This window comes from Canis lupus, chromosome 8 (assembly GCF_011100685.1).
Source record: "Canis lupus familiaris isolate Mischka breed German Shepherd chromosome 8, alternate assembly UU_Cfam_GSD_1.0, whole genome shotgun sequence".
NCBI lineage: Eukaryota > Metazoa > Chordata > Mammalia > Carnivora > Canidae > Canis > Canis lupus.
In genome coordinates, this window is record NC_049229.1 from 72,773,550 (window position 1) to 72,799,728 (window position 26,179).

The 26,179-nt window shown below is 68.7% G+C and overlaps 1 protein-coding gene across 4 annotated transcripts; it reads left to right on the top strand.

Moving 5' to 3' along the window:
* CEP170B (centrosomal protein 170B) lies at positions 1-25,757 on the top strand. Of its 4 annotated transcripts, none has more exons than XM_038545915.1 (19): positions 1-48; positions 2,700-2,831; positions 10,065-10,154; positions 11,732-11,810; positions 12,524-12,582; positions 13,613-13,751; positions 14,468-14,572; positions 14,719-15,201; positions 15,493-16,217; positions 16,297-16,467; positions 16,936-17,026; positions 17,205-18,905; positions 20,068-20,311; positions 22,257-22,416; positions 22,715-22,858; positions 22,995-23,083; positions 23,438-23,531; positions 23,634-23,685; positions 23,815-25,757. In XM_038545915.1, exons 2-19 carry the CDS (start codon positions 2,727-2,729, stop codon positions 24,048-24,050), a joined length of 4,767 nt encoding a protein of 1,588 aa, XP_038401843.1. In that variant the 5' UTR covers positions 1-48; positions 2,700-2,726; the 3' UTR covers positions 24,051-25,757. The 4 variants fall into 4 exon arrangements, with proteins under 4 accessions (XP_038401843.1, XP_038401842.1, XP_038401844.1 ...); XM_038545914.1 differs by lacking the exon at positions 1-48 and adding an exon at positions 2,197-2,450; XM_038545916.1 differs by lacking the exon at positions 1-48 and adding an exon at positions 2,197-2,450 and having other exon boundaries at positions 20,173-20,311.
* The last annotated feature ends 422 nt before the right edge of the window (positions 25,758-26,179 follow it).

Below are 26,179 nucleotides of genomic sequence, written 5' to 3' on the forward strand. Positions count from 1 at the left end.
CCGGGGCCGGGGCCGGGCCGAGCGGGGCCGCGCCGGGCCGAGCCGCAGGTAAGAGCGCGCCCCGCGCCCCGCGCCCCGAGCCCCGCGCCCCGCGCCCGCCGGGGCCTCCTGCGCCCGCACCTGCGCCTGCGGGGCCGCGCGGGGGGCGGGCGGGGCGCGGGCCCTCGGGGCCGGACAAAGGCGTGGGCCGCGGCGCACCTGGCGGGGGGGGGTCCCCGCCGGCGGGAGGGGCCGGGGCGCGGGTTCGCGGCCCGCGGGGGCGCAGGCCGGGCGCCGGCGGATCCAGAGGGCGCCCCCGCCCCGCGGTCCCCCCCGCGGCCTCCCGTCGCCGTGTCGCCGCCGCCCCTGCCTCCTGGCGCGGCCCGGCCCGGCCTCCGTGGCGGTGCCCCCGCCGCCCGCCGCCCGGCCCCGGCCCCGGCCCCGGCCCCATCCCGCTCCCCCCTCCCTCGGGCCGGGGCGCGGGGGCAGCTTGGGGTGTTGCCGCTCCCCCTCGCAGCGCCGGCCGCAGGCGGTGTGGGAACAGCCCAGCTCGCGGCCGAGCCGGTCGGGAAGGGCTGCTGGTGGCGGCGGGCCCGGCCCTGGCAGCGCCGCAGAGCCGGCTCGGGCCTGGGCCTCCCCAGGCTGTAAGGCGGCGCCCTCCGCCGGGTGGGGTCGCGGCCCGTGGGGGTGGCAGGTGATGGAGGAGGGGCGTGGGGGCTGGGAAGTGCGGTGATGGGGCAGGAGCTGGGCCCAGGCTTCCCCTCCCCCCACCGCGGGAGGAGGGGCCTTAGAGGAGGTTGGGGCTGCGGAGGCCTCCGGAGCCCTGGGGGGGGCAGGTCCCCACCCCCTCGGCCTCCAGGGCCCAGCGCTCCGGGTGGACTCTGAGGCCGCGCCTGGGCTCCGGGGAGGGGGTTCCGGCCGCCCTGTCCTGGGGCGCTGGGGCGGGGCTTTCCTGGTGTTCCCACCTGCTCGCCCCAGGTGCCCTGTGGGTGTGCTGAGGGATACGCGGGCACTTGGACCGTCATGGACCGTGGTCCTGGTGGTGGCCTCGCTCACCGCCGCCCGGGAAGGGGGCTGAGGCTGGGCCTCTGGGGTGGGAACCGCAGGGGCGGGGGATCCCCCCACTGCTCCCGCTGTCACTTCTCTCCCTCATCGTCTGACCTCCCTCTGTGCTCTGTCCTCGGAGTCCCATTGTGACCCCAGGACCTCCCCGGCTGGCCACCGCACCCACCCACGCCCTTGCGCCATGTGCTCTGCCCAGTGCTCCGTGCCCGGCATCTTTGAAGTTGTTCATGACTTATAGGCCAGGCGGCCACGTTTTCATTTTGTGCTGAGCCTCCCAGAGATGAGGCAGGTCCTGGAACTACCCTTTGGCTCCAGCACACGCCCAGGACTCCCCGAGCCTTGTGTCCCCGCATCTGCACCGGTTACTTCCTCTGCTTGCAGCGCAGTCCCCAGATGTTGACAAGCCCGCTTCCATCCATCTGCTTCCTCTCCTGCTCCTGCTCCTGGTGGGCATTGCTCAGATGATGCCTTCCCCAGGAGCCTTCCCAGACACCCCGCCCCGTCCCATCCCCCCACACCCACTGCTTCATTTTTCCTCTGGGACACTCACACCTTCTCAGAGCCTCTCACCTTTGCTGTCTGCCTCCCCAGCTGGCAGGAAGGCGGGTGATGCAGGTCACAGGGGGCTCAGAGCCCAGGGCACCCCTTGGCACACATGCAGTGCTCGGGGTGGGATCTATCCTGTGTGTGTGTTTGTGCAGAGAAGAGTGGCCAGGACGCCTGTGGGCGGTGCTCTGGGTACGCATGGAGGCCCTGTGCACACGTGTGTCCTGTGAGTGTGTGCATATTTGGTGCCCGTGCACCTGTGCTGCTGGAGCCACACAGCTCTGCCCTGGGTGAGCGGGGCACCTATGTGAGAGCGCGGGCAGGCTGGCTGCCCCAGAGCCTGGTGTCGAGGTGGCATGGGCCCTTGCTGTCACTCAGATTGCCCCCACCGTGCCTCGCCAGCTACCATGGCACTTGCCTGCCCATCTTGACCATACCAGCCCTTCCTACCTCTCCTTCACTGATGCCCGCAGGGCCTTGTAGGCCCCGGAGCCTGATGCCTCCGTTACCTGGTGCTGTCCTGGCCTGGGGACCTCTGCGGGATGGCCACGGTGGCAATACAGGGATGTTGGATCTCCTGTAAGCGATCGCTGTATTGACAGCTCAGAGTTCCTGTCTTCAGCTGTCCCCCACCCCCTGGCCCTCCTGCCAGGCCCACCCCAGAGTGTCTGGTGGGGGAAATAGGTCCTCTGATTCAGAGTTTGTGTCCAGGGCGGGGTCAGGCCCTGTACACCTGGCATTGTGGGGACCCTGATGGCCATGGCAAGTCCCACTCGAGAGCTGTTCTTCGTTGGGTCATGAGGAAGTGTGCGGCTCCACACGTGGACAGTGTGGCCCGTGCCTCATGGACTCAACGCCGGGTACCTGGGTTGGGGGGACAGAGCACAAGGGAAGGCCAGGAGAACTTAGCTGGGGAAGGCGTCCACAGGGGCAGGCGCACTCCAGGGAGGGCGGTGGCCTCGTGCGGCTGGGCCCAGTGTCTCCAGTGGCAGCCGCTGTGCTGCCACGGGGGTGCTTGGACGTCAGGGGGCGGATCTGCGCCGGGCCTTTCGCGTCCAGGGGCTGGGACCCAGGAAGGGAAGCCTGCTCTGACGCCTCCTTCCCCTCAGGGCCAGACGGGCCTTGCCAGCGCCAAGATGAGTGTCACCTCCTGGTTCCTGGTGAGCAGCAGCGGCACCCGCCACCGGCTCCCGCGAGAGCTCATCTTCGTGGGGCGTGATGAGTGTGAGCTCATGCTGCAGGTGAGTGTGAGCATCTCTGGGGCAGAGAAGGCAGGGGCGGGCCCAGGGCAGGACAGCGCCCGTCCTCCCTGCTGCAGGAGCCTGCTGAGAGCCCTGGAGGCAGCCGAGTGCTGCGTGCCTCTGCCTGGGCCTCCGCCTCGCCTGGGACCCACGGGGGGCGAGTGCAGGCCTGCGTGTGCGCTCACAGGCCAGTCCCGCCTCCGCGTGTCGGGGCTTTCCTGACAGGAGGTCGTTCAGGCTTCTGTCAGGTTCTCAAGGCATCGGGCACCCACCTTTGGAAGGTGCTGGAAAGTGGACCTATCCGTGGTTTTGTTGTCTGGGGCCCCCCTGGGCCATGGCAGACTGGGGAACCGTGAGGCCCACTCTGGCCGTCAGAGCTGTCCGAGGGGAGGCTGGCGCCCCTTGAGGCACCCAGGTAGAAAAGGGTGGTGGCGCCAGCACCCCGTGCACTTGGCAAGCAGGACCTTTAAGCCCTGGTCTCAGAGTCTGGGTCTGGCTGTTTGGGAATGAGGATGGAGGGGAGGTGGACTGACCCTACAGGGTTCCCCTTAGTTCAGCCGTCCTTTGCGCTGCTCCCCATGGGGGTGGTCCAGCCGGGCCTCCTACAGCCCTGGCCCCTGCCCCCACGCTCACGCCCCCCATTATGGGACCCCCAGAAGGAGACACGTGTCCTGGGTGCAGGGTGAGGCCTCGCTCAGGCCCTGGTTCCCTGTGCCAGCCGGGCTGCTACTGCCCACTCCTGGGACGCGAGGGGCTCAGGCTGCAGACGGGGGGCTCAGGCCCCCCACACGCAGATGGCAGATGTCGTCTGTCTCCCTCTCCTGAGGGCGAGCCTGTCCCTGTCTGGACCCCCTGGCTTCTCCGCAAAGGTCCTCAGATTGGTTGACTAGACCGGCCAAGCTCCCGCATCTGTCTGCTTGCTGGGCCGCCTGGTGTCTGCGGCTTGGCACAGCCTGTCCCCTTATTTCTCTTCCCGCTGTTGGACGCTGGAGAGGCCGCGTCAGGGACTGTCCGGGGACGGGCAGGTGTCTCTGTGAAGCCTGAGGTGTATCTCTGAGGCCTGTTGGGCACCCACCTCCTCGGTCACCGCTCAGGTTTGCCGGTGTTGGGAAGCAGTGGCCTGAGGACAGGGGAGCAGCAGGCGGGTGGCGCCAGTCAGGCTTCTTCACGGTGTCAAAACGTCCCTCTTCCTCTTCCGTTGTCGCCTGGCAAGAAGTAGTCTTGATTTAAAGACCGTTTACAAATATGAAGAGCAGGTGCAGGCTGCGGGGTGCACCCCTGGCACCCCGAGCCCCCAGAGCACGCGGTCCACACGGAGCAGGTGCAGGCTGCGGGGTGCACCCCTGGCCCCCCGAGCCCCCAGAGCACACGGTCCACACGGAGCAGCTGCAGACTGCGGGGTGCACCCCTGGCCCCCTGAGCCCCCGGAACACGCAGTCCACACAGAGCAGCTGCAGGCTGAGGGGTGCACCCCTGTCCCCCGAGGCCCCAGAGTAGCAGTCTACACAGCAGGTGCAGGCTGCGGGTTGTACCCCAGGCCCCCCGAGCGGCCCAGGTGAGGCCTGGATGTGGCCAGCTGCTCCCTCATGGTGTCGTGTAACATGACCCCCGTTCTCTGTCATTGGAAGCAGACCCGAAAGTGTGCTGGGTCCCTGACCCCTGGCAAGGTGCTGTGGCTGTGAGGCATGTTGATGCCTTCTCCGGTCTCCCTAGGGTGGCCAGGAGGACCTCTTGGAGGCGGCACTTGACAGGGGCCTGCAGATCCTGGAAGGCTGTGGGTGCCCGGGGCCCAGCGTGCGTGGTCTTCCCGCCCTGTCCTGCCCTTCCTGCTCTGTCCCCCCGCACCAGGCCCTCACTCTGTTTGCCGCCCTTCGCAGGTGCCGGTGGAGAGGCCTCTGGCTCGGGAGGCAGGGGTCAGGGCGCTCAGAGCGAGTTTGGGTCCAGTTCCTGGTTCTGGTTCGTCAGTGGTGGAGCCTTGAGCGGGGCAGGAGCAGCAGGGGCTTCTCAGCCCTTTATGCGGGGCAGCCCTTGGCTCGGCTGCACCCGTGTTCTTGCCCTGGCTGTCCTCCAGCAGTTGGGGAAACTGAGGCCCCAGGAGATCGTGTGGGTGTAGAGTGAGCACCAGGATGCTGTCCAGCCCCTGCAGCCTCCCGCTCTGCCTGGGCCCTGAGCATACTGGGCGGTCCCCCCCTGTGTCTCCTGGAGGTTCCGTCACACCCTTGCCTTAGATTCCACATCTGCTCAGGTGGCTCACACGGTGTCCTCGCCTGTCCTGTCCCCAGCCTCCAGCTCCCTGTGCCCAAGCTCTGTGCTACCGAGCAAAACCCATCAGCCCCCGTCCTCTGCAGCAGGGTCCCCGCCAGTGGTCCAGGGACGAGGCCTGACTTTCCCTCTCCCTTACCTGTGCTTGGGCATCCCCTGGTGGCGCTGCTGCCATACCCTGGGTCAGGGACACACACCAGTGGATCCCGGCCTCGTCCTACAGCTGCCTCATCGCAGCCCCTCTGCCGGGCGCCCTCCCCTGCGCGTCCTCACCAGCCCGCTCCTCCTCACCCCCTCCCTGCCTCGTGCTCCCGGAGGGCCCGGGCCTCCCCTCTGCGGGGTCCATGCTTCATACCCGTGTTGTCACTCAGCAGTTGTGATGGAGCACCACACTGTCCTGCCACCGGGAGGGCCACGCAGAGACCCTGCCCCTGGGGTCACCACGCCAGGGGTGGGGCCGGCCACACACATGTGAGCAGGGACCTGATGATTCCCCGGGGGAGAAGGTGAAGGAGGTGGCGCTGGGAACGGGATGGGGGACGAGGGGCCGACTGGACGCTCAGGAGGACAAGGGGCCCAGGGGGCCCGCAGGGGTGAGGCTGGGGAGCAGAGGCCTGTCCAGGGGGCCCGTGCCGCGAATTAGGCAAGAGGGGCTGTGGCTTGGACCTCAGGGGGCAGAGGGAGTGTGGGGGGCATCCTGGAGGCAGAGCCGGCCAGCCTGGCCCCGTGCCCCCCAGGCTCTCCAGCAGCCACCGTGTCCCGTGCAGTGCCAGCCTGGCCCCGAGCTGGTGCCCTGCCGGGGTGCTAGACGCCGCACATGTGCGTGGGTGCAGGCCCAGGTCTGCCGGGTGCAGAGCCGAGGCCACCTGCCATGGGTCTTGCCCTGGGGTGGGGGGGTGCTCCGGGGCACGGCGGGTGCCTGTGCATGTGTGTGTGCGCCCACGTGCCATTGTGTGCTTGTGCACAGATGCCTGCCCTGCGACTGCCCAGTTCGCCCCGTAGGAGTGTGTGGCAGCCGGGCTCCGTCTGGAGACCCCCACCCCGAGAGGGCAGGCGGGGAGCCCCCTGGGCACTTGCAGCCCCGCCAGGGCGATGTCGGGGTGCGCTGGCAGGAGGCTGTGCCCAGAGCCCCGGCTTCTGGCCGCTGCCGGGATCAGGCTGTTCCAGGCAGGGCCCTTTTTCCACACAGGGTCACATAAAGTTTGGAAACATGTCTTTATTCTTTTTAAAGTGAGTATAATTAGACCTTTTCCCAAAAATCTATGTTGGGAGCTTCTCAGGGCCCTTTTATTAGCCTGTTTCACAATATTTCCCATCACGCGTGGCACAGCTGCTTTCTGCATCTGTATCCTGTTTTTTTTTTTTTTTTTTAAAGATTTTATTTATTTATTCACGAGAGACAGAGAGAGAGGCAGAGACCCAGGCAGAGGGGGAAGCAGGTTTCCCACAGGAGCCCGATGTGGGACTCGATCCCAGGAGCCGGGATCATGCCCTGGGCTGAGGCAGAGGCTCACCCGCTGAACCACGGGGCGTCCCCTGGTTTGTGTCCTGTTAAGTCTCTGATCCAGGACAAGGGGCTGCTCTGCCTTCTGTGCTGGGCTGCCCGGCCTCCGAGGTGTGGATCTGGGGCCGGCTGCTGGCTCGGGGCCCGGCGCTGGGAGGGTGGCTTCTGGAGCTGGGGCCCCTCTCTGCCTGTTCCCCACCGGGCCTGGTGCTACCTGCAGCCTGGGAGGGGGGCTTTGCAGGAGATGTGCCTGGTGCTGGAGCCCCAGTCATGGGTGGAGGGTAGGTCTGGGGACTAGATGGGGCAGCCCAGGCTCTGGGTGCAAATGGTGGGGGGCACTGCAGGGTCCAAGGAGCCAGAAGGCAGGGCGGGTGGGAAGGTGGGCACAGGCAGGGTGGCAGTCCTGGGCAAAGGACCCAGGTCCAAGAATGGGCATGGCCTCTCCAGAGCCCACAGGGCGGTCTGGCCAGAGGGCAGGGCAGGGCAGGGCAGGGAGGAGGTTTGGAGAGGCCTCTGGGACCTGTGGCTCATGGACGAGGCCAGCCTTTCCTCCCGGGCTGGCCGGGGGCCTCAGAAGTTTCTGCAGAAGAACGATGGGCTGGACCAAGGGCTGGGAGGATGGGAGAAAGGGGGCCGCAGGGGGTGATAGGTTGCAGAGGAGGGCCGGTGGGTGCCCGGGGCAAGGGGCTGTGTGGGAGCAGCCGGACGCCCGGCTACTGGCATTCCTAGGGGAAGGCTGCAGGGCCAGGGGGGCGGGGAGGGGGGTCTGGTTTGGCCCGGCCAGGCTTGAGCTGCCCAGAAGGTGCTGGGGTGTGTCCAGGGGCTGGAGGTCTGAGGCTCGGGGAGAGAAGGGAGTTGTTCAGGCTGGGAGGTCAGCCCGGAGGCCCCTGGAGGGGGTTCCTCCTTGGCAGAGGTGGCGTCCGAGCCTGAGGGATGGCGCGCCCTCCTGCTGCCCGCCCGGTCCGCCTTGGGCCAGCCTGTGTCACCCCGCGTGCTGGTGTGGAGCTGGCAAGAGCCCCGTGGCCACCCCTTCCCAGGCCTGCAGCACCCCCGAGCGCTGATACCTGGCGGCAAGGAGGCCAGGGCCCGCCCTCAGACAGGGCTGAGGTGGGCAGCTGGGCTGTTCTCGAGAAAGGGTGCAGAACCCCAGACCCCTCACCAGTTCTCTCAGCTGCCGGGCTGGACTGTAGGAGTCGCGGTCGCTGACTCACAGGGCGCCCAGAGGGGTGGTTCACTGGCTTGGGGAGAGACGAGCCCGAGCGCTCAGGCTCCCCCACGTGGCTGCTGGTTCTTGCCAACCCCACTGCAGCCAGGAGACCGAGGCCCAGGTAAGGGATGCCGGGGGCCCCCTGCACCCGCACCCCCGCCTGTGCCAGGTGGCGGGCCTGCCGTACAGGGTCACCCTTTGGGGGTAGGTGAGCACTGGGCGGAGCCACACCCGGCACAGGCAGGGGAGTCTGATGGAGGAGGGGGTGCCTGGCATCCAGGGAAGAGGCTGTGGCCGGAGTGGCCAGGAGCTGTCTGACCGTGAGCGCCAACTTTGGGTGAGGAGTTCGGGATGGGGGCAGAGGTGAGGTCTGGGGGGAGAAGCAGTAGGTCTCACGGTTGGACACGGGTCAGATACCCACTGCTGTGGGAGCAGATGAGTTGGCACCAGGACCCCCACCAGGCTATCCTGGGGGCTTCGTAGGGCAGATGCTTGCAGCGGGCTGTGCTGCTGACCCGTGCTTCCCTGGCTCCCTTGGGCAGCACTGGGGCACATGGCCCAGGGGTGGCCTCTGTGTCAGGGAGGCTCCGGCTGGCCCCACTGACCGCTCTACCCACTGGATCGCCCCTGCACCTCTGCTTCCTTCCAGAGGACTGAAGGTCCACGCAGGATGAGGTATGGGTCCTGCGTCCCATTCCCTCCTCGTGCCACCCCCCCCAGCTCCCCCACTGCGGCAGCATCCCTGTGGGCCCAGCTGGCCACCTGGGGAGTGCAGGCAGGGCTGGAGCATGTTGCCTACTGCTTGGGCTGAGGGCCACAGCCTCTACAAGCCCTGCCCGCTGCGGGCTGCCCTCCAGGGCACCTGGCACATCGGCCAAGCTGAGTGACCCGGGACAGGGCAGGGCTAGGCCACAGCCTGTGCTCACCCCCACCGCAACCTTGCTGTGCCCTAGGGGTGTCTAGGCCTTGGGAGGGTGCTGGGGCCTCCCCTGGAAACCAGGGAGCAAGTGGGCTGTGTGGAGGGCTGGCCGCCTCGGGGAGGGAGGGTCTGGGCACACAGCTGTGAGCTGAGAGCCCTGGTGGTATGGTGACGCAGGGACTCAGGTGTTGGGCCACCCTCTCACGGGTTAGGGGCCATCCTGTCCCTCGCCGTGGAGAGCTGGTGTGCAGCCCTGTCCCCATGCATGTGACCTGGAGGTAGGTCTGGGTGTCCTGTGGAGGCCCCGTCTGGCAGGACCACAGGGTCCCGTACTGTCATCCTGGCAGGTCTGGACATCTCCTAGGTTGGCCATTTCTGCTGGCCTCTCCAGGGCCTGGTCCCCAGGCCTGTGTCTCCTTAGGTGGCGGAAGAGGGATGCAGGGGCCACCCAGGGATGCCCAGGGCCTCCAGCAGAGTGGATGTGGGGTGGGCAGTGGTGCTGTGCTCTGTGCCAAGACCGCGGGCCTCGTGGCTGCGCTGGCCATGCCTGAGCAAACAACGTGACCCCATTAGCCCGTCCCTGTCTCTGCACCGCGAGCCTGGCAGTGGAGAGGTGTGGTGGGGACTTGCGTGTGCTCTTCTGACTGAGGGGGCGGGGTGCGTCCTGGGAGCCGTCATGGGAGGTCTGGTGGCCAGGGAAAGTTGGAAGTGCTCAGCTCTTATGTGTGCGCGCTTGCACGTGTGTGCGCGCGCTTGCACGTGGGCGGCAGGGTGTGCTTAGGACATGTGTGAGCCCTGTGCATGCAGGCACATAGCTGTAGGGTCTGAGACCCATCCTGCATGTGTGTGACCATCGCTTGGAGAGGCTGTGCCCCTGAGGGGCTGCCCAGGAGTGGGGGGGCCTCTCCCTGAGCCCCCAGCCTCTCCAGCCCCCCTGTGGTCTCTGCCTGCCCTCACCCGCCCTTGGGAGTGAGCAGCATGTCCCAGATGAGCAGAGGTTCTCAGCCCTGCCCCGGCTGACCCAGGGATCTGGCCCACGGGTGCCACAGAGGGCTGCACAGAAGAGGAGGGGCTTGGGTGGCAGTGGGGCGGGAGCACCTGCCCTTGGCATCTCAGCAAGTCCCTGTGGCCTGTTCCAGCGGCTGAGACAGCTGGCGCAGTCAAGCCTGGGTGGGCTGTCCGGGTGTCGGGGCGCGGGCCGGGTGCTGCGGGCTCCCAGGCCCCGTGGCCAGTGTCGGCATTGCCGGGCGGTGGAGGAGGCGGCTCCCGTGGGGCGTTCCTCCGCCTCCTGGGCCTCACCTCGCCAGGAAGGCCAGCTGACGGCCGTCTGTGTGTCCCCAGTCCCGCAGCGTGGACAAGCAGCATGCCGTCATCAACTACGACCAGGACAGGGACGAGCACTGGGTGAAGGACCTGGGAAGCCTGAACGGGGTGAGTGCGAGAGGTGCTGGTGCTGCCCCCGCCCCCTGTGCCGGCCCCGCCCCTCTCGGGACCTGCCCCTTGCTGGCCCCGCCCCCTCCGCCTCTCTTCCCTGTGCCGGCCCCGCCCCTCTTCAGGGCCCCGCCCCTTGCTGGCTCCACCCCTCTCCTGGACCCGCCCCCTTGCTGGCCCCGCCCCCTCCGCAGCTCCCTTCCCTGTGCCGGCCCCGCCCCTTACTGGCCCCGCCCCTCGCTGGCCCCGCCCCCTCCAGAGTCTCCATTCCCTGTGCCGGCCCCGCCCCAGGACCCCGCCCCTCTTTGGCTCCGCCCCTCCAGGCCCCGCCCCCTCCAGCACATCTCCATTCCCTTGCTGGCCCCGCCCCTCTCACGACCTTTCTGCCTCCCTCCCTCTCCTGCGGGCCCCGCCCTCCCTTCGTGGTGTCCCCCGTTCAGAACACCCTGTCCCCCATAGTAGCCCCGCCTGTGTTCCTCACCCCAGCTTCTTCCCCACCCTGCCCCTCACATCATGACCTACTCCTCCGCCTTGGCCCCCCCCCCCCCTCGTGACCTCCTCCCTGTGCTGGCCTCCCCTCTCCGCCCCCCTGCAGCTCTGCCCACCTGCTCTGGTCCTTTCCCCTTGGGGACCGCATCCCTCTGCTCTGTCCCCACCTGGCCTCCTCCCGGATCTCGTGCTCAGGTGGGGGGAAGCCACCTTCAGGTGCAGTGGCTCCATGGCCTCCTTGGGAGGGCTTCCCGCAGGGCAGGGTTGTTCTGGGGGGAGGGCCCTAGGGTGTGCAGGGGAGGCGGGCCTCCTGCGGACTGGGATACCCCGTCCTGGGGGATGCGGGACCCCTGAGCAGGGAGGGGTCCAGTGTGGCGGTGCTCGGGTCTGCCTGCTGCCCTGTCCCGCCCAGCTCGGGCCACCAGCCGTCTCCATCCCGAGCTCGCCTCCACTCGGGGCCCCCGGGCGGCGTCTGCCCCCCCCAGCCCCTCCTCTGTGGGCCCTCCTGTCAGATACAGTAGCCCGACCTGAGTGGGGCTGCGGGGGCAGTGAGCATCCGTGTTGCCCATCCCTGCACACCACGGCCCTGGCCCGGGACACCGCCCTGTGCACCCACCTCCTGCTCGGCTCCCGGGACCCTCCTCTGTCCCGTCCCCAGTCCTCCACGCTTCTGGTTTCTTCCACCAAACTCTGGCACAGTGGCCCTGCCTGAGCCATATCTGTCTTCCCGCTGTCACCTGGGCTGCCGCAGAGGCCTCAGGCGTGTTGGGCGCTCACACATCTGGCCACAGCGTGGTGTCAGTGGCCAGTTAGAGCCCCTGGTGCAGGGAAGAGGATCTCTGGGGAGCAGGCATCACCTAGCCCAGCCAGCCCTGCCGCGGGGCCACTGCCACCCCAGGGTCCCGGGGTGCTGGGCGAGTCCAGTCCTTCAGCGGCCGCCTGTCCTGTGGTCCCTTCGGGGTGTGACGCTGGGTGCACGTGCATCAGAGAGACAGTGCCTGGCCCAGAGCAGCTTGGAGGGAGGGGGACCCCAGAGCCGTTGCCCTGCCCGTTGCTGGCCTGGCCCTCTCACCCGTCTCCCCCCGCAGACGTTCGTGAATGATGTGCGCATCCCGGACCAGAAGTACATCACGCTGAAGCTCCATGACGTCATCCGATTCGGCTACGATATCCTTTCCTGGCAGTGGTGGGGGCCTCAGTGGGCGCAGCAGGGGCCCGCCGGTGTGCGAGGGTAGTGGGCATGACCCCAGGCGGGGCTCCAGCCCCTTCCCCCGACAGAAGCCCCCCATCACAGGCACCTGCTTCCTGCCTCCTGGTCTGAGCTCACACAGGACTTCAGGAAAAGTGAGCCCTCCCTGGGACCCAGGGTCCCCAGTGACCTGGGGGCTGCCCGGATGTGGCATTCTGTGCTTCCGCCCCGAGGAGCATGCTTCCCCTGGGGCCCCACACACATGGCGGGAGCGTGTCCTCTTCTCTGCCTGCCTCGGCTGCCACTCGTGGGCCCAGACACCATCTGAAGCCCCCCCCCAACGCCTAGAACCTGGGGAGGCCAGGGCTGAGGGGTGGTTTGGGATGGGAGCTGGGGCCCCACCTGGCTTCGGGCACATCCCCTGCCTGCCCTGCCCTGTTCTGCCCTTGCGGTGAGGGGCTAAAGGACACAGTCATGCGCGTGTGTGCTGCTTGTCCGAGCAGGTGCAGTGTGGACACACGCTAGGTGCACAGGTGGGTGTGGGGGGCAGCGCGGTCCCCCCAGGCCTCCCCTCTCCGTCGGACTCGATCAGGAGCTGTCTGGTCTCTCCCTGCGGAGAAGGCCCGCCCCACGTGACCCCATGCCCCCGTCCAAGCTCTTCTGCTCCTGGTTCGCCTTAACTCGCTGTCACATTCCAACATGTACGTACTGGAGCGTGTGCAGCACCGGGTCCCCGAGGAGGCGCTCAGGGTCAGTGCCCGCACTCAGCCCAGGGCCCCGCGGCCCCGCACCCCGCCGCCCCGCCCCCGCCCGGCGCTCCCATATCTCTTGGCTGCCTCGGCCTGGCTGTGGTGCCATGAGTCAGCCTGGCCCGGCCTGTCCTGCAGGATGGCCCGGTCTAGCAGGTGGGGGAGATAGTCGCTCCCCGCCCTCCCGGCCGTCGCGGCTGGCGGGCGTGGAGAGGAGACTGCGGTACCTGGCTGGGGGCGGGGAGGCTATCACAGGTGGTAGCCGGGAACCGGCAGGAGGGGAAGCCTCTGGGGACAGCCCTGGGGGGACTCCTGGGTGATGAGTGCCTTCGGGTACTCCCCGTTGGGGCTTGAGGGACCTGGGTCGGGGGCCATGGTGGGAGGACTCCGCTCTGGCTCGTTTGGTGGGAGTCATGGAGCATCGACCTGGGGCCACTGCCCAGAGCTTTGCCCAGGAACCCTGCGTGGAACCCTGCGTGGGGGAGACTAGCCTTGGCCCCGAGCTGTGGGCAGCACGGGCAGTGTGGGCGGCCTGCCCAGAGTCACAGGGCCAGTGTGACCCTGGCCCTGACAGCTGCAGAGCTCAGCCAGGTGGGGCCGCTGCACGCACACGCCCTCACAGGTGTGCACACACAGGCACACACACAGAGCTACACGGTGTGCCCACATAGACCACTGCTGCCCGCCTCTCGTGGCCCCTGAGCCGCTGACCCCATGGCCTGGGGCCTGTCCCCACCCCTCTGTGTCTCCTGAGTGGGGGTTATGAACCACCTCCGATAGCTGCTGCCCACTCCAGGCTCCTTCCTGGAAGCTTTGTGTTCCTGAGGACCTCCCCCCCCCCTGCCCCCCGCCCAGGCTGGGGCAAGGACCCCTGGCTTTGAGCCTCAGGATGTCACCTCCACGGGAGTCATGAAGGAGACCTCCTGGCGTGAGGGGCAGTGCAGGCCGTCTCTGGACCAAGAGGGAGGCGGGCTGCCCTGGGTGTCCTCCTGGAGTGGGCCCTGCCCTCACCCCTGCCTCACTGCCCACAGCACGAGAAGTATACCAGCCAGCTGCAGGTGAGCATCAAGGGCCCGGCACCCAGGAAGGGCGAAGCGCTGCCCCAGCACCCCCCGTACTGCGAGTCCTTGGGTCCCAGGCCAGAGAGGGGGGACCGGAGGCCAGGAACAGGTAGGGCAGCATGGCATAGGGCCTGGGAGGGAGGTGCACACGGGCCTGCCCCCCACGGGCCTCCCCGCGACCTGCCTCATCTGGGTCACGCTCCCCTCCCAGCACAGCCCCTCCACCCGCCAGCCTCCTGGGCTCATGGCATCCCGGCGGGCACAGCACAAAGCTGCCCTCGGGTGAGCTCAGGCACCCATGCACCCACACCTCTGCACCCCAAGACACACCCACCTGTGCACACAGCACCCCTGAGACCCGTGTGGTCTGGTCAGCCTGCGGGGGGCCCAGCCTTCAGGGTCGGCCCTCTGTGACTTGAGTCGTTTACAGACCCTGGAGAGAGACCCGCCCTGGCTGTGGACTCTGCTGTCCTGTCCTTCTGGCAGGGAGGCTCTGGGGGCAGAGGGCTCAGGCAGGGCTGGGGGGTTGCCTGCCTCAGGATGGGGCAGCTGAGGACTGTCTGCCCCAGGTGAGCCTCCTCCACAGGGAGGCCTGGGCGGGGCTGGGGACAGCGAGGGTCACAGACTCACAGCGGTCGCTCACCACAGATGTGGAAACGGGCCTCAGGGTGATGACGCTGGAGCACTGGGGCAGGGGGGCCTGGGCTGAGATGGGAGGTGAGGCCAGGGTCCCTCCAGGACCTAGGGCTTGCCCAGCCCCGGGTCTCCCCTCCTGGTCTGCGTTGGGGCCACAGCGACCCAGGGTCAAACGCTCTCCTTGTGCAGAGGCAGCGGCCTACCGCACCCCCCTGTACGGGCAGCCCTCCTGGTGGGGAGAAGATGATGGTGGCACCCCGCCCGAGGAGCGGCGCCAGGAGGAGCCCTACGCAGGTGGGTCCCAGAGGTCGCTAGAGCTCCTGAAGGCGGCCTGGCCTGGAAATGCCCGCTGGGGGAGACCGAGCGGACAGTCCTGGCGGGGCAGGTGGGCGGGCGTTGCCACCCTGGGGCCCCCAAGGACATGTTCCTCCCTCCCCCAGAGCGGCCCAAGGAGCTGGCGCAGCAGGACGGGGAGCTCCCCGGGACGATGCCTGGCTTCCGGGCCTCGGTGGAGCCTCAGAGCTACTCATTCAGGCGGGAGCCCAGTTACTTTGAGATCCCCACGAAGGAGGCCCCGCCGCCGCCGCCACGGCCCCCCGAGGTGCCGGCGCAGGAGGCACCCACCAAGGAAGGGGAGCCGGGCGGGGCGGCCCCCGTAGTGCAGAGCCACGCCTCCTTCACCATCGAGTTTGACGACTGCAGCCCCGGCAAGGTGAAGATCAAGGACCACGTGACCAAGTTCTCCCTGCGCCAGAGGAGGCCGCCGGGCAAGGAGGCCGCACCTGCGGAGGCCGTGTCCGCGGAGACCAAGGTGGCCGACTGGCTGGTGCAGAATGACCCGAGCCTGCTGTGCCGGGCCGGCCCCGGCGACGACCGTCACAGCACCAAGAGCGACCTGCCGGTCCACACCCGCACCCTCAAGGGTGAGTGCTGGGCTGGCGGGCCCAGCGTGGGGCTCCGGACCTGCCGCGGGGCGTCCCCACTGGCCTCAGTGCTTGCCCGCTGGCGGTTCCTTGCTGAAGACCTGCCTCCGCGAGGGGGCAGTCCCTCGTGTTCCCCTCGCTCATCTTGGCCACGCGTGGTGGCTTCCGTGAGATGGGCGCTGTGTCCCCAGCCACACGTGACAGCTTGGGCATGGGGTGAAGAGCCCCCCACCCCTCAGATCGCTGCATCCTTTCTCTTGGCCTGACGAGTTGCGGTTCCCCCACCCCCAGGCCACAAGCATGAGGACGGCACCCAGAGCGACTCGGAGGACCCCGCGGCCAAGGCGGCGGCGGCGGTGGTGGCCGGGGTCCCTGCGGAGGGCAGCGGGGCGCAGGTGCGGCTGCAGAGGCAAATGAAGCGAGATCCCCAGGAGCTGCTGCACAACCAGCAGGCCTTTGTCATCGAGTTCTTTGACCAGGACACGCCGCGCAAGAAGCGCTCCCAGTCCTTCACGCACACCCCTCCCGGGGACCCCAAGGCCGACAAGCGCCGAGGCCCCGGGCCAGCCGACAAAGACCGCTCGGGCGTCCCTGCCCCGGCGCGGGGCACAGGTGGCAGCTCGGGGCCACAGCGGGCCAGCTCGCTCAAGCGGGAGAGGACAGAGGAGCGGCTGGGGGGGCCCTCGCCCACGCCCCGGGGCTCCGCGCGGCCCTTCGGCAGTGTGGGACGCCGCTCCCGTCTGGCCCAGGACTTCATGGCGCAGTGCCTGCGGGAGGGCTCCCCGGCCGCCCGGCCCGGCCCTGACAAGGCACCCCCAGCATCACCGGCCCCCGAGACACCCCGTGGGGCCAGCCCCGTGGCCCCGGCGACCCCGCCACCACCCCCCGCCGACCCCCAGCTGACCAAGGCGCGCAAACAGGACGAGGACGACAGCCTGAGTGATGCAGGGACCTACACCATCGAGACAGAGGTGCAGGACCCGGAGGTGGAGGAGGCCCGCCAGATGATCGACCAGGTCAGCACGGCAGGGCGGTGGGGGCCGGGCCGGGGGTGGGCCGGCACTGACCCGGGGGCCTGGCCATCCCTCCTGGCAGGTCTTTGGGGTACTCGAGTCTCCTGAGCTCTCCAGGGTGTCCTCCGCCACCTTCCGTCCCGTCATCAGAGGGGACAGAGACGAGGCCGGCGACGGGGTAGCCCAGCGAATGGCCCTACTGCAGGAGTTTGCCTCCCGGTCAGCGGGCATGGCACCCCAAGGGGAGCTCCAGGTACCTGGGTCGCACGCTGCCTGGGGAGGGGCGGGGGCTCCTGCATCGGGGCCTGTGTGAGCTCGGAGGTCTTGCCTGTGTTGGATTCCAGGCCCCAGGGGAGGCTGGGTCCAACCTCCTGGGTAGTGTGCCCTGGCAGGTGGGCTGGGGCCCCCGTGTGGAGGGCTCAAGGGCGGGCCCGGAGGCCCCAAGTCAGGCTGGGCCCCTGGGTGTGTCCCGTGTACCCACAGGCAAGGCTGCGCTGAGTCACAGCGGCTGGCCTGTGAGCCCCTGAACCGGGCTCAGGTTAGGTAGTTGTGTTGGGGGCAAACGCAGGAGCGCATTGGGGTTTCCTGGCTGCGTCCGTGGGGGAGTGTGCCACGGGTAGAGATGGCATGGGTAGGGCCAGGTGTCAGGCGAGCTGCTGTGGCTGCCCGGGCACCTCCTGCCTCCCCTGCGGGAGACACACGCTTGCCCTTTGCTCTGCAGGGCCTCACGGTGCCGGGCTCTCCCGGGAGTCAGAAGTGGGTGTCCCGCTGGGCCAGCCTGGCCGACAGCTACTCAGACCCAGGCCTGGCAGGTGAGTGGTTCAGGCTCAGCGGTGGGCTGGGGCTGGGGCTGGGGCTGGGCTCAGGCCTTTTACTGGACCTGCTGGTGCGAGCGTGCCGGCCGAGTCTGGCGGAGGGCCGGGCGTCCCGTAGGCACCCAGGGCCCGCAGCCAGCGACCGCTCCCTACCAGGCTGCCCTTGTCTTTGCAGAGGAGAGCCCTGGGCGCAGAGCCGGGGAGCTCGAGGGGACCCTGCCTGTGCGCCAGCGACGGCTGCTCCCACAGCTGCCCAGCGACCGCGCAGACAGCCCTGGGGGCCCCGAGGCCACCAGGAGGAGCGGCCCCGGGCCACCAGAGCCAGGCAGTGAGCAGGCCGGCTGCTTCTTGGGCCAGGAGGACTTGGAGCCTGACAGCCTCAGCGATGCCAGCGGGTCGGACGGTGGGCGGGGCTCCGAGCGGGGTGGCGGCCCGCAAGAGGAGAGACGCCGGAGCCCCCAGGAGGGACTGGCATGGACAAAGGGCCGGCGCTCGCCGAGGGCCCCTGGAGAGCCAGCCCCCACCTCTTTCTTCATTGGGGACCAGAACGGGGAGACGGCCTTCCCCAGGAAACCTCTGGCTCCAGGGGAGGTGGAGGGCCCGGGGCGGGTGGCCCAGGCCAGCCCACCGGCGAGGGACAGCCTCTCCGTCGGCACCAGCGGGAGGATGGTGATCCAGCTGCGGACAGGGCGGTCCCCGGAGCCCGAGAGCCCCGCCCCGGCCTTGGTCCGGCAGGACAGCTTCAGCAAGGAGCCGGCTGGCGGCCCCCCAGCGCACGGCCAGCTGCCGCACATCTCCAGCCACCCCCTCCTGCAGGACCTGGCTGCCGCCCGGGCCTCGCGCATGGACCTGCACCCCCAGGACACCCACCTGATCCTGAAGGAGACAGAGACGGCCCTGGCCGCCCTGGAGGCCCGGCTGCTGTCCAGATCCGCGGAGGAGGCAGAGGGCCCCACGGGCAGTGCCCCCAGGCCGCCGGAGGACTCGCTGTCCGGGGACTCTGACGTGGACACGGCCAGCACTGTCAGTCTGCTCAGCGGGAAGAACGGGCCCAGCCCAACCAGCCCGCAGCCCGCGGGACCGCAGAGGGACAAGCCGCCGTCCCCGCAGGCAGCACAGGACCCGGGGGGTGTCGCCTTGAACAGCGCCCGTGAGCGGCTCTCGGACAAGCAGCGGCGCCCGCTGGGCCCGAGCGACGTGGGCCGCGTGGAGCCGGGGAGGCGCCTGGCCGTGCGGCGTGGCCCCGGGCCCCGGGGCTCCTCGGACTGGCCTGACGACGATCGGGGCTGTGGCCTGGCGCCCCCGCCTGGCGCCGACGCGGTCACCTCTGACCACGAGGCCCCCGGGGCCGCTGGGGCGGGGAGGCCAGGCCCTCGGCGGAAACCCGCCGCCCCGCCGCCGCCGCCAGCTGCCCGGGAGGAGCAGAGCCGCGGCCCCGCCGGCTCCCAGAAGGCCCAGCAGGTGCTGACCCGCTCCAACAGCCTGTCCACCCCGCGGCCCACGCGGGCCTCCCGGCTGAGACGGGCCCGGCTGGGGGAGGCCTCGGACACGGAGGCTGCCGACGGGGAGCGGGGGCCCCCCGCCACCCCGGAGCCGGCGGGGCGGCCCGCCCCCGAGCAGGCCAAGAAGCTGTCGCGCCTGGACATCCTGGCCATGCCCCGGAAGCGGGCCGGCTCCTTCACAGGGCCCAGCGACTCCGAGGCGGCCCCCGCGCGGGCTGGCTTCTCCGGCCGCAGCGTCGAGTTGTACTGCTCGGGCCGCAAGCCCGTCATGGCCGAGGCTCGGGCCGCCGCCAAGAAGGCCGCCAGCGCCACCGCGGTCCCCCGCCAGCCCTTTAGCAGGGCGCGCCCGGGCAGTGCCCGATACTCGTCACCCAGTGAGTGCCGGGAGCAGGCGGGTGGCCCCGGGCCCAGGCAGCCGGGGCGGAGGGTGCGCAGCTTGCCCCGTTCCCGTAGGCGGGCCCGTCTCCACGGACGCACACACCAACCGTGTGCATGTGTGACCACCCTCGGGGAGCCAGGATGGAGGGCTCCGCGGCTGCGCGCCAGGCCTCGGGCTTGGGGTGCTCTGCCCTCGGCTGCCCTGCCAGGGCGTGCGGGATGCCGTGGCGGGGGAGGGCTGTGTCCACCCCCCACACCCCCCAGGCAGAGGCCCCGTGCAGCCTGTGGCCTGTGCACGTGCGTAGCCAGCAGGGACAGTGCTGTGGCCGCGGGTGCTTCGCTGCTGCCCCGGGGGGCTGCGTGTGTGTGCGTGTGTGTGCGTGTGTGTGCGTGTGTGTGCGTGTGTGCATGTCTGCTCGTGTGCTCAGCCAGGCCGGTCGTCCGAGTGAGCTGAACATAGGCTCTGCTGGCCCAGCTCCTCAGGGCTCCTGAGGCTGCCGGGGTGGGGCTCCCCCTGCCTCCTGGGTCCACTAGGGGCGCCGAGTGCTGAGGGGCAGGGTCCGCTGCAGGCAGGGATGGGCGGGGACGGTGGTGGCAGGCCGAGGACCCCTGCTGGTGGGAGCCCGCTGCCCCTCCACTGCTTTTTTGGCTGCGTGTGTTTGCTGCCACCGCGGGGCCCCAGAGCAGGGTGGGTGAGGAGCCAGGTCCGAGGGGCAGGCGGGCAAGGGAGGGGGCTGCGGGGGCCGAGCTCAGTCACCCTCGGGTCCCACCCAGGCCTGGGGCCAGTCCACGTGGGGAGGGCTGCCCTGATTTGGGGCATCTCTGGGTGTAACGCTGCCCTGCCACCACGCCTGCCACCTCCCATCTGATGGGTACAGACCGTCCCCGTGGCCTCTGCCCATAGGCCGACCAGCCCCAGGCCCATGGAAATGCCAGGCTGCCCCCGCCCCCCGCCTCTGGGCCACTGGTGGCCTCCAGGCCCTGGAGCTCTGCAGCTGCTGGCGCTTCAGCTAAAGGGCCTCTGGGCATGGGTGGGGGGCCGGCGGCAGCGTGGCTTTGCGCAGCGTTGGGCCCTTGCCTGGGACCCCGGGGCTGCCACGGGGTGCTGAGCTGCCACTCTGTTCTGTTCTTGCTTCTGGAACCGATTCGCGCTCCCAGGCGCGCGCCGCCGGCAGCAGGGCTCGGATTGCACGTCCACGTCCGAGGAGGAGTACGGCTCCCACCACGGCTCCCCCAAACACACACGCTCCCATGCCTCTACAGCCACGCAGACCCCGCGGGCTGGCGGCTCTGGCCGCGCGCGACCCCGGGCGCCCGGCCTCCGGGACACGGATGACGAGGAGGAAGACCCTGACCCCTACGGCTTTATCGTGCAGACGGCGGAGATCGCCGAGATCGCCAGGTGAGCGGTGCAAGCGGAGCCGCTGAGCGGGCCGCGCCTCCCTTAGGGCCAGAGCGCCCCTTGGGCCGGGACTGGGCTGGAGGCTCTGTCCGCCTGAGCTCTGCTTGTCGGGGGGTGGGTGCGGTTATTGGGGGCTTGGATCCTCGGTGGGCGGATGGGTCCCAGGAGGGCGGATGAGTACTGGGTGTGTGGATGGATCCGGGAGGGCGGATGGATACTGGGTATGTGGATGGATCCGGGTGGGCAGATGGGTCCTGGGAGGGCAGATGGATACTGGGTGCGTGGATGGGTCCCGGGTGCATGGATGGATCCCGGGTGGGCGGATGGGTACCAGGTGTGTGGATGGATCCTGGGTGCGTAGATGGATCCTGGGTGGGTGGATGGGTACTGGGTGCGTGGATGGATCCCGGGTGTGTGGATGGATCCTGGGTGGGTGGATGGGTCCCAGGTAAGCAGTTGGGTCCTGGGAGGGCAGATGGGTACCAGGTGCGTAGATGGATCCTGGGTGGGCGGATGGGTCCCCGATGCGTGGATGGATATCAGGTGGGCGGGCAGGTGGGTGGAGGCAGATCTCAGAAGAATGCCGGACCTCTGGTATGAGGAAGAACTGTATTATTTTTGTTAAAGATCATGTTTCTCGTGTGGTCGTTCCCTGGGTCAGCTCCAGGGCAGGAGCTGGGAGGCTGGTGCAGAGGCGGTGGGACTAGAGGGCAGTGCTTGGCTGAGCAATGGTCAGTGCCACGGTGGTTGGGCTCTGCGGGGCTCGTGCAGGGGCAGGAGGAGTCCGGGGCTTTAGGGTGAACGGCGGGTGTTTGGTGCTGAGGCTGCTGAGCTTCTAGAAAGAGGTGACCAGAGGCAGGTGGTTCCTGGGCGAATGGCCCGTGGGGATGCAGGCACAGAGAGGACACAGGCCACGGTGGCTCAAGGTTGAGCGGGGAGGGCCTGCGGGGCATGAGGGGGGCCAGGGATGGCGGCTCCCAGGACACGGAGGGAGGGCAGCGGCTGACGATGGGGCGGACTGCCGAGGTGGGCTCCTCAGAGGTGAGGGGCGTGCAGAGGAGGGGGGGTGGGCGGCCCCTGTGGGCCTCGGGGTCTCTGCTTCCCGAGTGGGCAAGCTTGGGCATCCTGCCCGGCTGGGGGCTGGCACTAAGGCAGGGGTGCACGCCCATGTGGCATCACTGTGACTTTAGGGATGTCCTGTGTTTTTCAGTGTAGGGAGAGTGGGTGCAGTTGGGGGACCCCCATCTCGAGGGGTCTAGGTCAGCCATGCTGGGGGTAGGTGGCGGTTGGAACGGTTTTCTCCAGCCGTGCTCGGCATTTCTGGGAGGGACTGAGCATGGTGGCCGTGCCAGGCAGGGGTGCAGGTGCCATTCGGAGTGGATGGGCCCTCAGGGCCGGTTGGGAGGCGCCCAGTGCTGGGACGATGGAGGCTGGAGGTCGGGGCCTTGTGGGCCTCGGAGGCCCCGTTGCTGGGGCAACTGCAGGCATCCATGTGCCAAGGAAGCTTCCAGGTGGAGCTCGTAACCCCTGTCGAGTGAAGGAGGTGGTGGTGCACAGTGACAGGGGACTCCTGTACCCCAGCCTGGGCCGAGGGCTCAGGTGACACAGGACAGGCTGGTTGTGGGACCTCTGTGCCTGCCCGCCCTTCCTGCCTGGCCCCAGCCCCACCCCTGCCACACTTCCTGGGACCTCCCTTCAGGGCCCTGTGAGGTCTGGCATTGCCAGTGGCCGGGTGGGCGCAGTTGGGGTCAGGCTGGAGGCTGCACACCCCCGACCCCTAACCCTCACCCAGCACCTGCCTCTGGGGCAGGACGCCTGCCTGCACCTGCGAGGGGAGGTCGGCCCGGGGAGGGATCCATCAGGCCGCTGCTTCCCGACCTCCCCAACACGGGCGCTCGGCCCAGGGGGACCCGACAGGACCTGCCTTCTTTCCTGCGGGCTGCAGGCTGAGCCAGACACTGGTGAAGGACGTGGCCATCCTCGCCCGGGAGATCCACGACGTGGCTGGGGACGGTGACTCGCTGGGCTCACCGGGGCCCGCCCGCAGCCCCTCTCTCAGCAACGTGCCCAGCACACCTGCTTCGACCATCTCTGCCCGTGAGGAGGTGAGCCCGGCCGCCACCCTGCTGAGGTCTGGCCCACCCCCGGCCTTCAGGCAGCTCCTTGCACAGGCAGTCTCAGCCAGGGGTACTCGCCGAGGCCGTGTGTCCTGTGCTCGGCTCCCCACACGGCCACCCCGGAGCACAGGATCCAGGACCCCCTGTGTTTGGGGGTAGGGGCATCTCGGGGCCCGAGTCTGCTCAGTCCCCCTACTGTCACGGCAGGGGAGGGACATGGTCTGCCCCTGTGGGTGGATGCCCCCTGCCCCCAGGAGGGCTGACACCACCCTGCCCCTGTCTACAGCTGGTACAACGCATCCCCGAGGCCAGCCTCAACTTCCAGAAGGTGCCACCCGGCTCCCTGAGCTCTCGAGACGTGGACCAGAACATGAACGACCGCTGTGAGGACCCCCTTGCCAGCAAGATGCGGCCCCGGAGCCGCGAGGAGGCAGGTCACCCCACCTACCCCGCAGAAAGCTGGCCTGGCTGCGCGCACAGGGCCCTCCAGGCTGGGTGTTGGGGTGCACCAGGGAGCAGGGCCTTCCGGGGGTCCCGGGTGCCACGCTAACGCCTGGTCCTTGCAGGTGATCTTTGACAACCTGATGCTGAACCCAGTGTCCCAGCTGTCTCACGCCATCCGGGAGAACACGGAGCACCTGGCCGAGAAGATGAAGTGCGTGGGGCCCCCGGGCTCTGAAGGGCGGTGGGAGCTGCCCCACCAGCCTCCCCTCAGACGCAGACGCTAACATGCGCCCAAAGCCAGGACCTCCCGGGGGGTGCTCATGCGCACGCGCGCACCTGGGCCTGGCAGCCGGCACCCCCTGCGCCCACCCCAGAGCCCCCGGGACGACCCCAGTACTCCCCATGTCAGGCCCAGAGATGGAGACTCTGCTTCTGGCCAGCCCACTCCTGCCCTGGGCCTCTGTTCCCCCGTGGGCACGGACGGGGAGGGGTGGGGGCAGCGGGCTGGGTGCGCTTGTGTAGGTTCCAACCTCCCTGTCCTGTTTGCTCCCCCCCTCGGTGGCAGGATCCTCTTTCAGAACACAGGGCGAGCCTGGGAGGAGCTAGAAGCCAGAATCAACTCGGAGAACGAGGTGCCCATCCTGAAGACGTCCAACAAGGTGAGGGCCGCCCCCGCCGCCGCCAAACAGCCTCCTGGCTGCAGGGAGTGGGGGGTCCCCGTGGCGGTCCTGCTCCATGCACCCCCTCCCACCCACTTCCAGGAGATCAGCTCCATCCTGAAAGAACTGAGACGCGTGCAGAAGCAGCTGGAAGGTGGGTATGGTCCAGATGTGCGGGCGAGGCCGCCGGTGCTGCTCGCCGTGGCGCCCGCAGAGGGAGGCCGGGTGGGTGTGGGAGGCAGGGCAGGACCCACCGGCCGGCCTGACCCTGCACCCCCCGCAGTCATCAACGCCATCGTGGACCCCAGCGGGAACCTGGACCTGCTGACCGGGAACCGCGGCTCCGGAGGCTCGGCCCAGCTTGGGAAGGGCCGGCCGGCTGCCCAGAGTCCGTCCTCGCCCCCCTTGGCCCTGCCTCTGAGGAGCTTCCCGCAGCGGGGCACCTGCGGGTCCCCTGGCCTCCCGGACCCCGCCTTCCTCCCCGACTTCCTCCCCGACGCAGAGAGGTTCCTGATCTAGGCGCGGGCCGGGGCGGCCTCCCCGTGGCCCCGGGTCTGGCGCCTCCAGCCTCTCTGCCGGCCGCTGCGGCCCCTCCCGGCTGCGGACGGGTCGCCACAGAGACCCCCCACATGCCAGGACCCCGTGGGCAGGGCCTCCGTGCCCAGACTCCCTCCCTCGCTCCCGGCCAGCACCCCAGCGGGATGGCCCAGCCCCTGGGCTGCCCCTGCTGGCCTTCCGGCCCAGCTCCTGTCGTGGCCACTGCCGAGGGCTGGCGTCACAGGTGTGTACCCCGCGTCCTCTCCACTGCTGTTATTTCTGTCTGTAGCTTTTAAGGAAAGGCTGGTCTGTGCCACGGCAGCAGCCCCTGGGCCTGGAAGGCCCTCCTCCCGCCTCTCGCGCTGGGGTGCGTGCTCACCTGTCCCTCCCTGGGGGCTGGCCCGGGCCAGGCAGGGGAAGAGGGGCTGGGCCAGGGGTGGGGGGCGTCATTCAGTGCCAAACACGGAGCCGGGAGGGGCCCGTGAAGCCCCAGGACTCGAGGGCTCGGTGCGCCTGGCCAGGGCCCTCCAGCGGCCTCTGCCGCCTGGGCCCGGGCTGTGGCCCGTGGAGACGTTTGGGGCCGGAACCCCAGTACTTCAAGCCTTTGGTGCCAATGCAATTGCCAAACCTGCTGAGTGTGCAGGCTGCTGCCACACCGCTGTGCACACGGGCGCACACATGCCAGACACACGCGCCCACGCCCAGGCACACGTCCACACCGTGGGGCAGGTCTTCCCAACGAGGGCTGCGGGGCATCTGCACTTGGCTTCCTGCGGCTTTAGGCTGGGGGGGGGGGCAGCGAGCACTGGACCGCAGGGGCTGGAAACCAGGCTTCCGGCAGCTCCCTGGGCTGCACCCCTCCCCCAGCCCCCGTACCCCCTGACGCTGTGGGCATTACGTGGGTGCCTGCAGCCAGCTCTGAGCCCTGCAGGCTGCTGTGCTCCTGGTCCCGTGGGGGGTGGAGGGCAGGGAGAGGCCCCCAGGGACAGTTCTGCCTTCTCAGGGTTCTTTAAGCTGGGAACATGCCGGGTGGGCAGGGCACGCCTCCCCGGGGCAAGAGGAGGCTGCTTCTGGAGCCTCTAAGCCAAAGAGCCCGTGGGCTGGGGCAGGTGGGGGCGGGGCTGGCCCACCCCGGCCGTTCCGGGGGGTCACTCCGCACCGTGCCCGGCGCCTGTGTGAGTGGCGATTGCGGGATGGGGCCCGGGGGCCAGTGGGTGTGAGTCCGGGCCGCCACGGGTGATGCGTGTGTCCGTGTTTACATTTAGCTGACTTGGAGTTGCGTGCATGGGTCCTGTCCCCCCCCACCGCCCCCGTGATGTTTACGTATGTGTGTGAGTGGGGACGGGGTTCCTGCCAGGACCCCGCCCCCCGGGCCTGCTGTGTCCACACGGAGGAGGCCTCCTGCATGCCCCGCACAGTCCCCTCCAGCCTGTCCCCTGGAGACCAACAGTGGCCATTCTCATCCACACGCACCCTCAGTGATCGCTGTACACTTTTTTTTATTCACAAATTCCCGTTCCTCCCCCTCCAGCCTTTGACTTGGGATCGGTAACTTATTTGTCTGGCTTCTTGGAGGTACTTCTGTATGTTTGTCCTCAGGCGGTCTTACGGATGTCTTTCAGAAAATGGTTATTTTATATGAGTTGTCATGGAATTTGTTCTAATAAATCATTCTATCACATGGCGAGACCCCGGCGCCTGTTGCCTCGGCCTCTTTTCTCCACCCGAGGTGTCCGAGTGGGGGCGCCTGGCCCTGTGCTCTGGGTCGCCGCCGCCTGGAACACCCGATTTGACCCGAGGCCAGGGATGCTGCAGTGCGGAGACGCTGCCGCCAGGGAGCAGCGTAGGCGAGAAAGAAAACCCGGAAATTTCAGGTGTTTCCTCCTCAGAAAGGAGTTATTTAAAAAAAAGAAAAAAGAAAAAAAAGGCTATTTCATTCTAGCCACTGAAGGGTACGGCGACCAGAAGCACGCTCAGGGAGGCAGTCCTGCGGACAGGGGGGATGCGGGGGGTACGGGCACCGAGTGCCGAGCTCCAGCTTCAGGTGCCTTCACGCTTTTCGCAGCTTTGGAGCATCTCTGACTTTGCACCGCGACCGTGGTGACGTCACA

Excerpts from the sequence above, each read along its gene's own strand:
- CEP170B (XM_038545914.1), top strand. The coding sequence starts at position 2,388 with ATGAGGAAGTGTGCGGCTCCACACGTGGACAGTGTGGCCCGTGCCTCA. Across the intron at positions 13,752-14,467 it reads GGACCGGAGGCCAGGAACAG|AGGCAGCGGCCTACCGCACC; the intron begins GTAGGGCAGCAT and ends CTCCTTGTGCAG. Across the intron at positions 18,906-20,067 it reads TGCCCGATACTCGTCACCCA|GCGCGCGCCGCCGGCAGCAG; the intron begins GTGAGTGCCGGG and ends TCGCGCTCCCAG.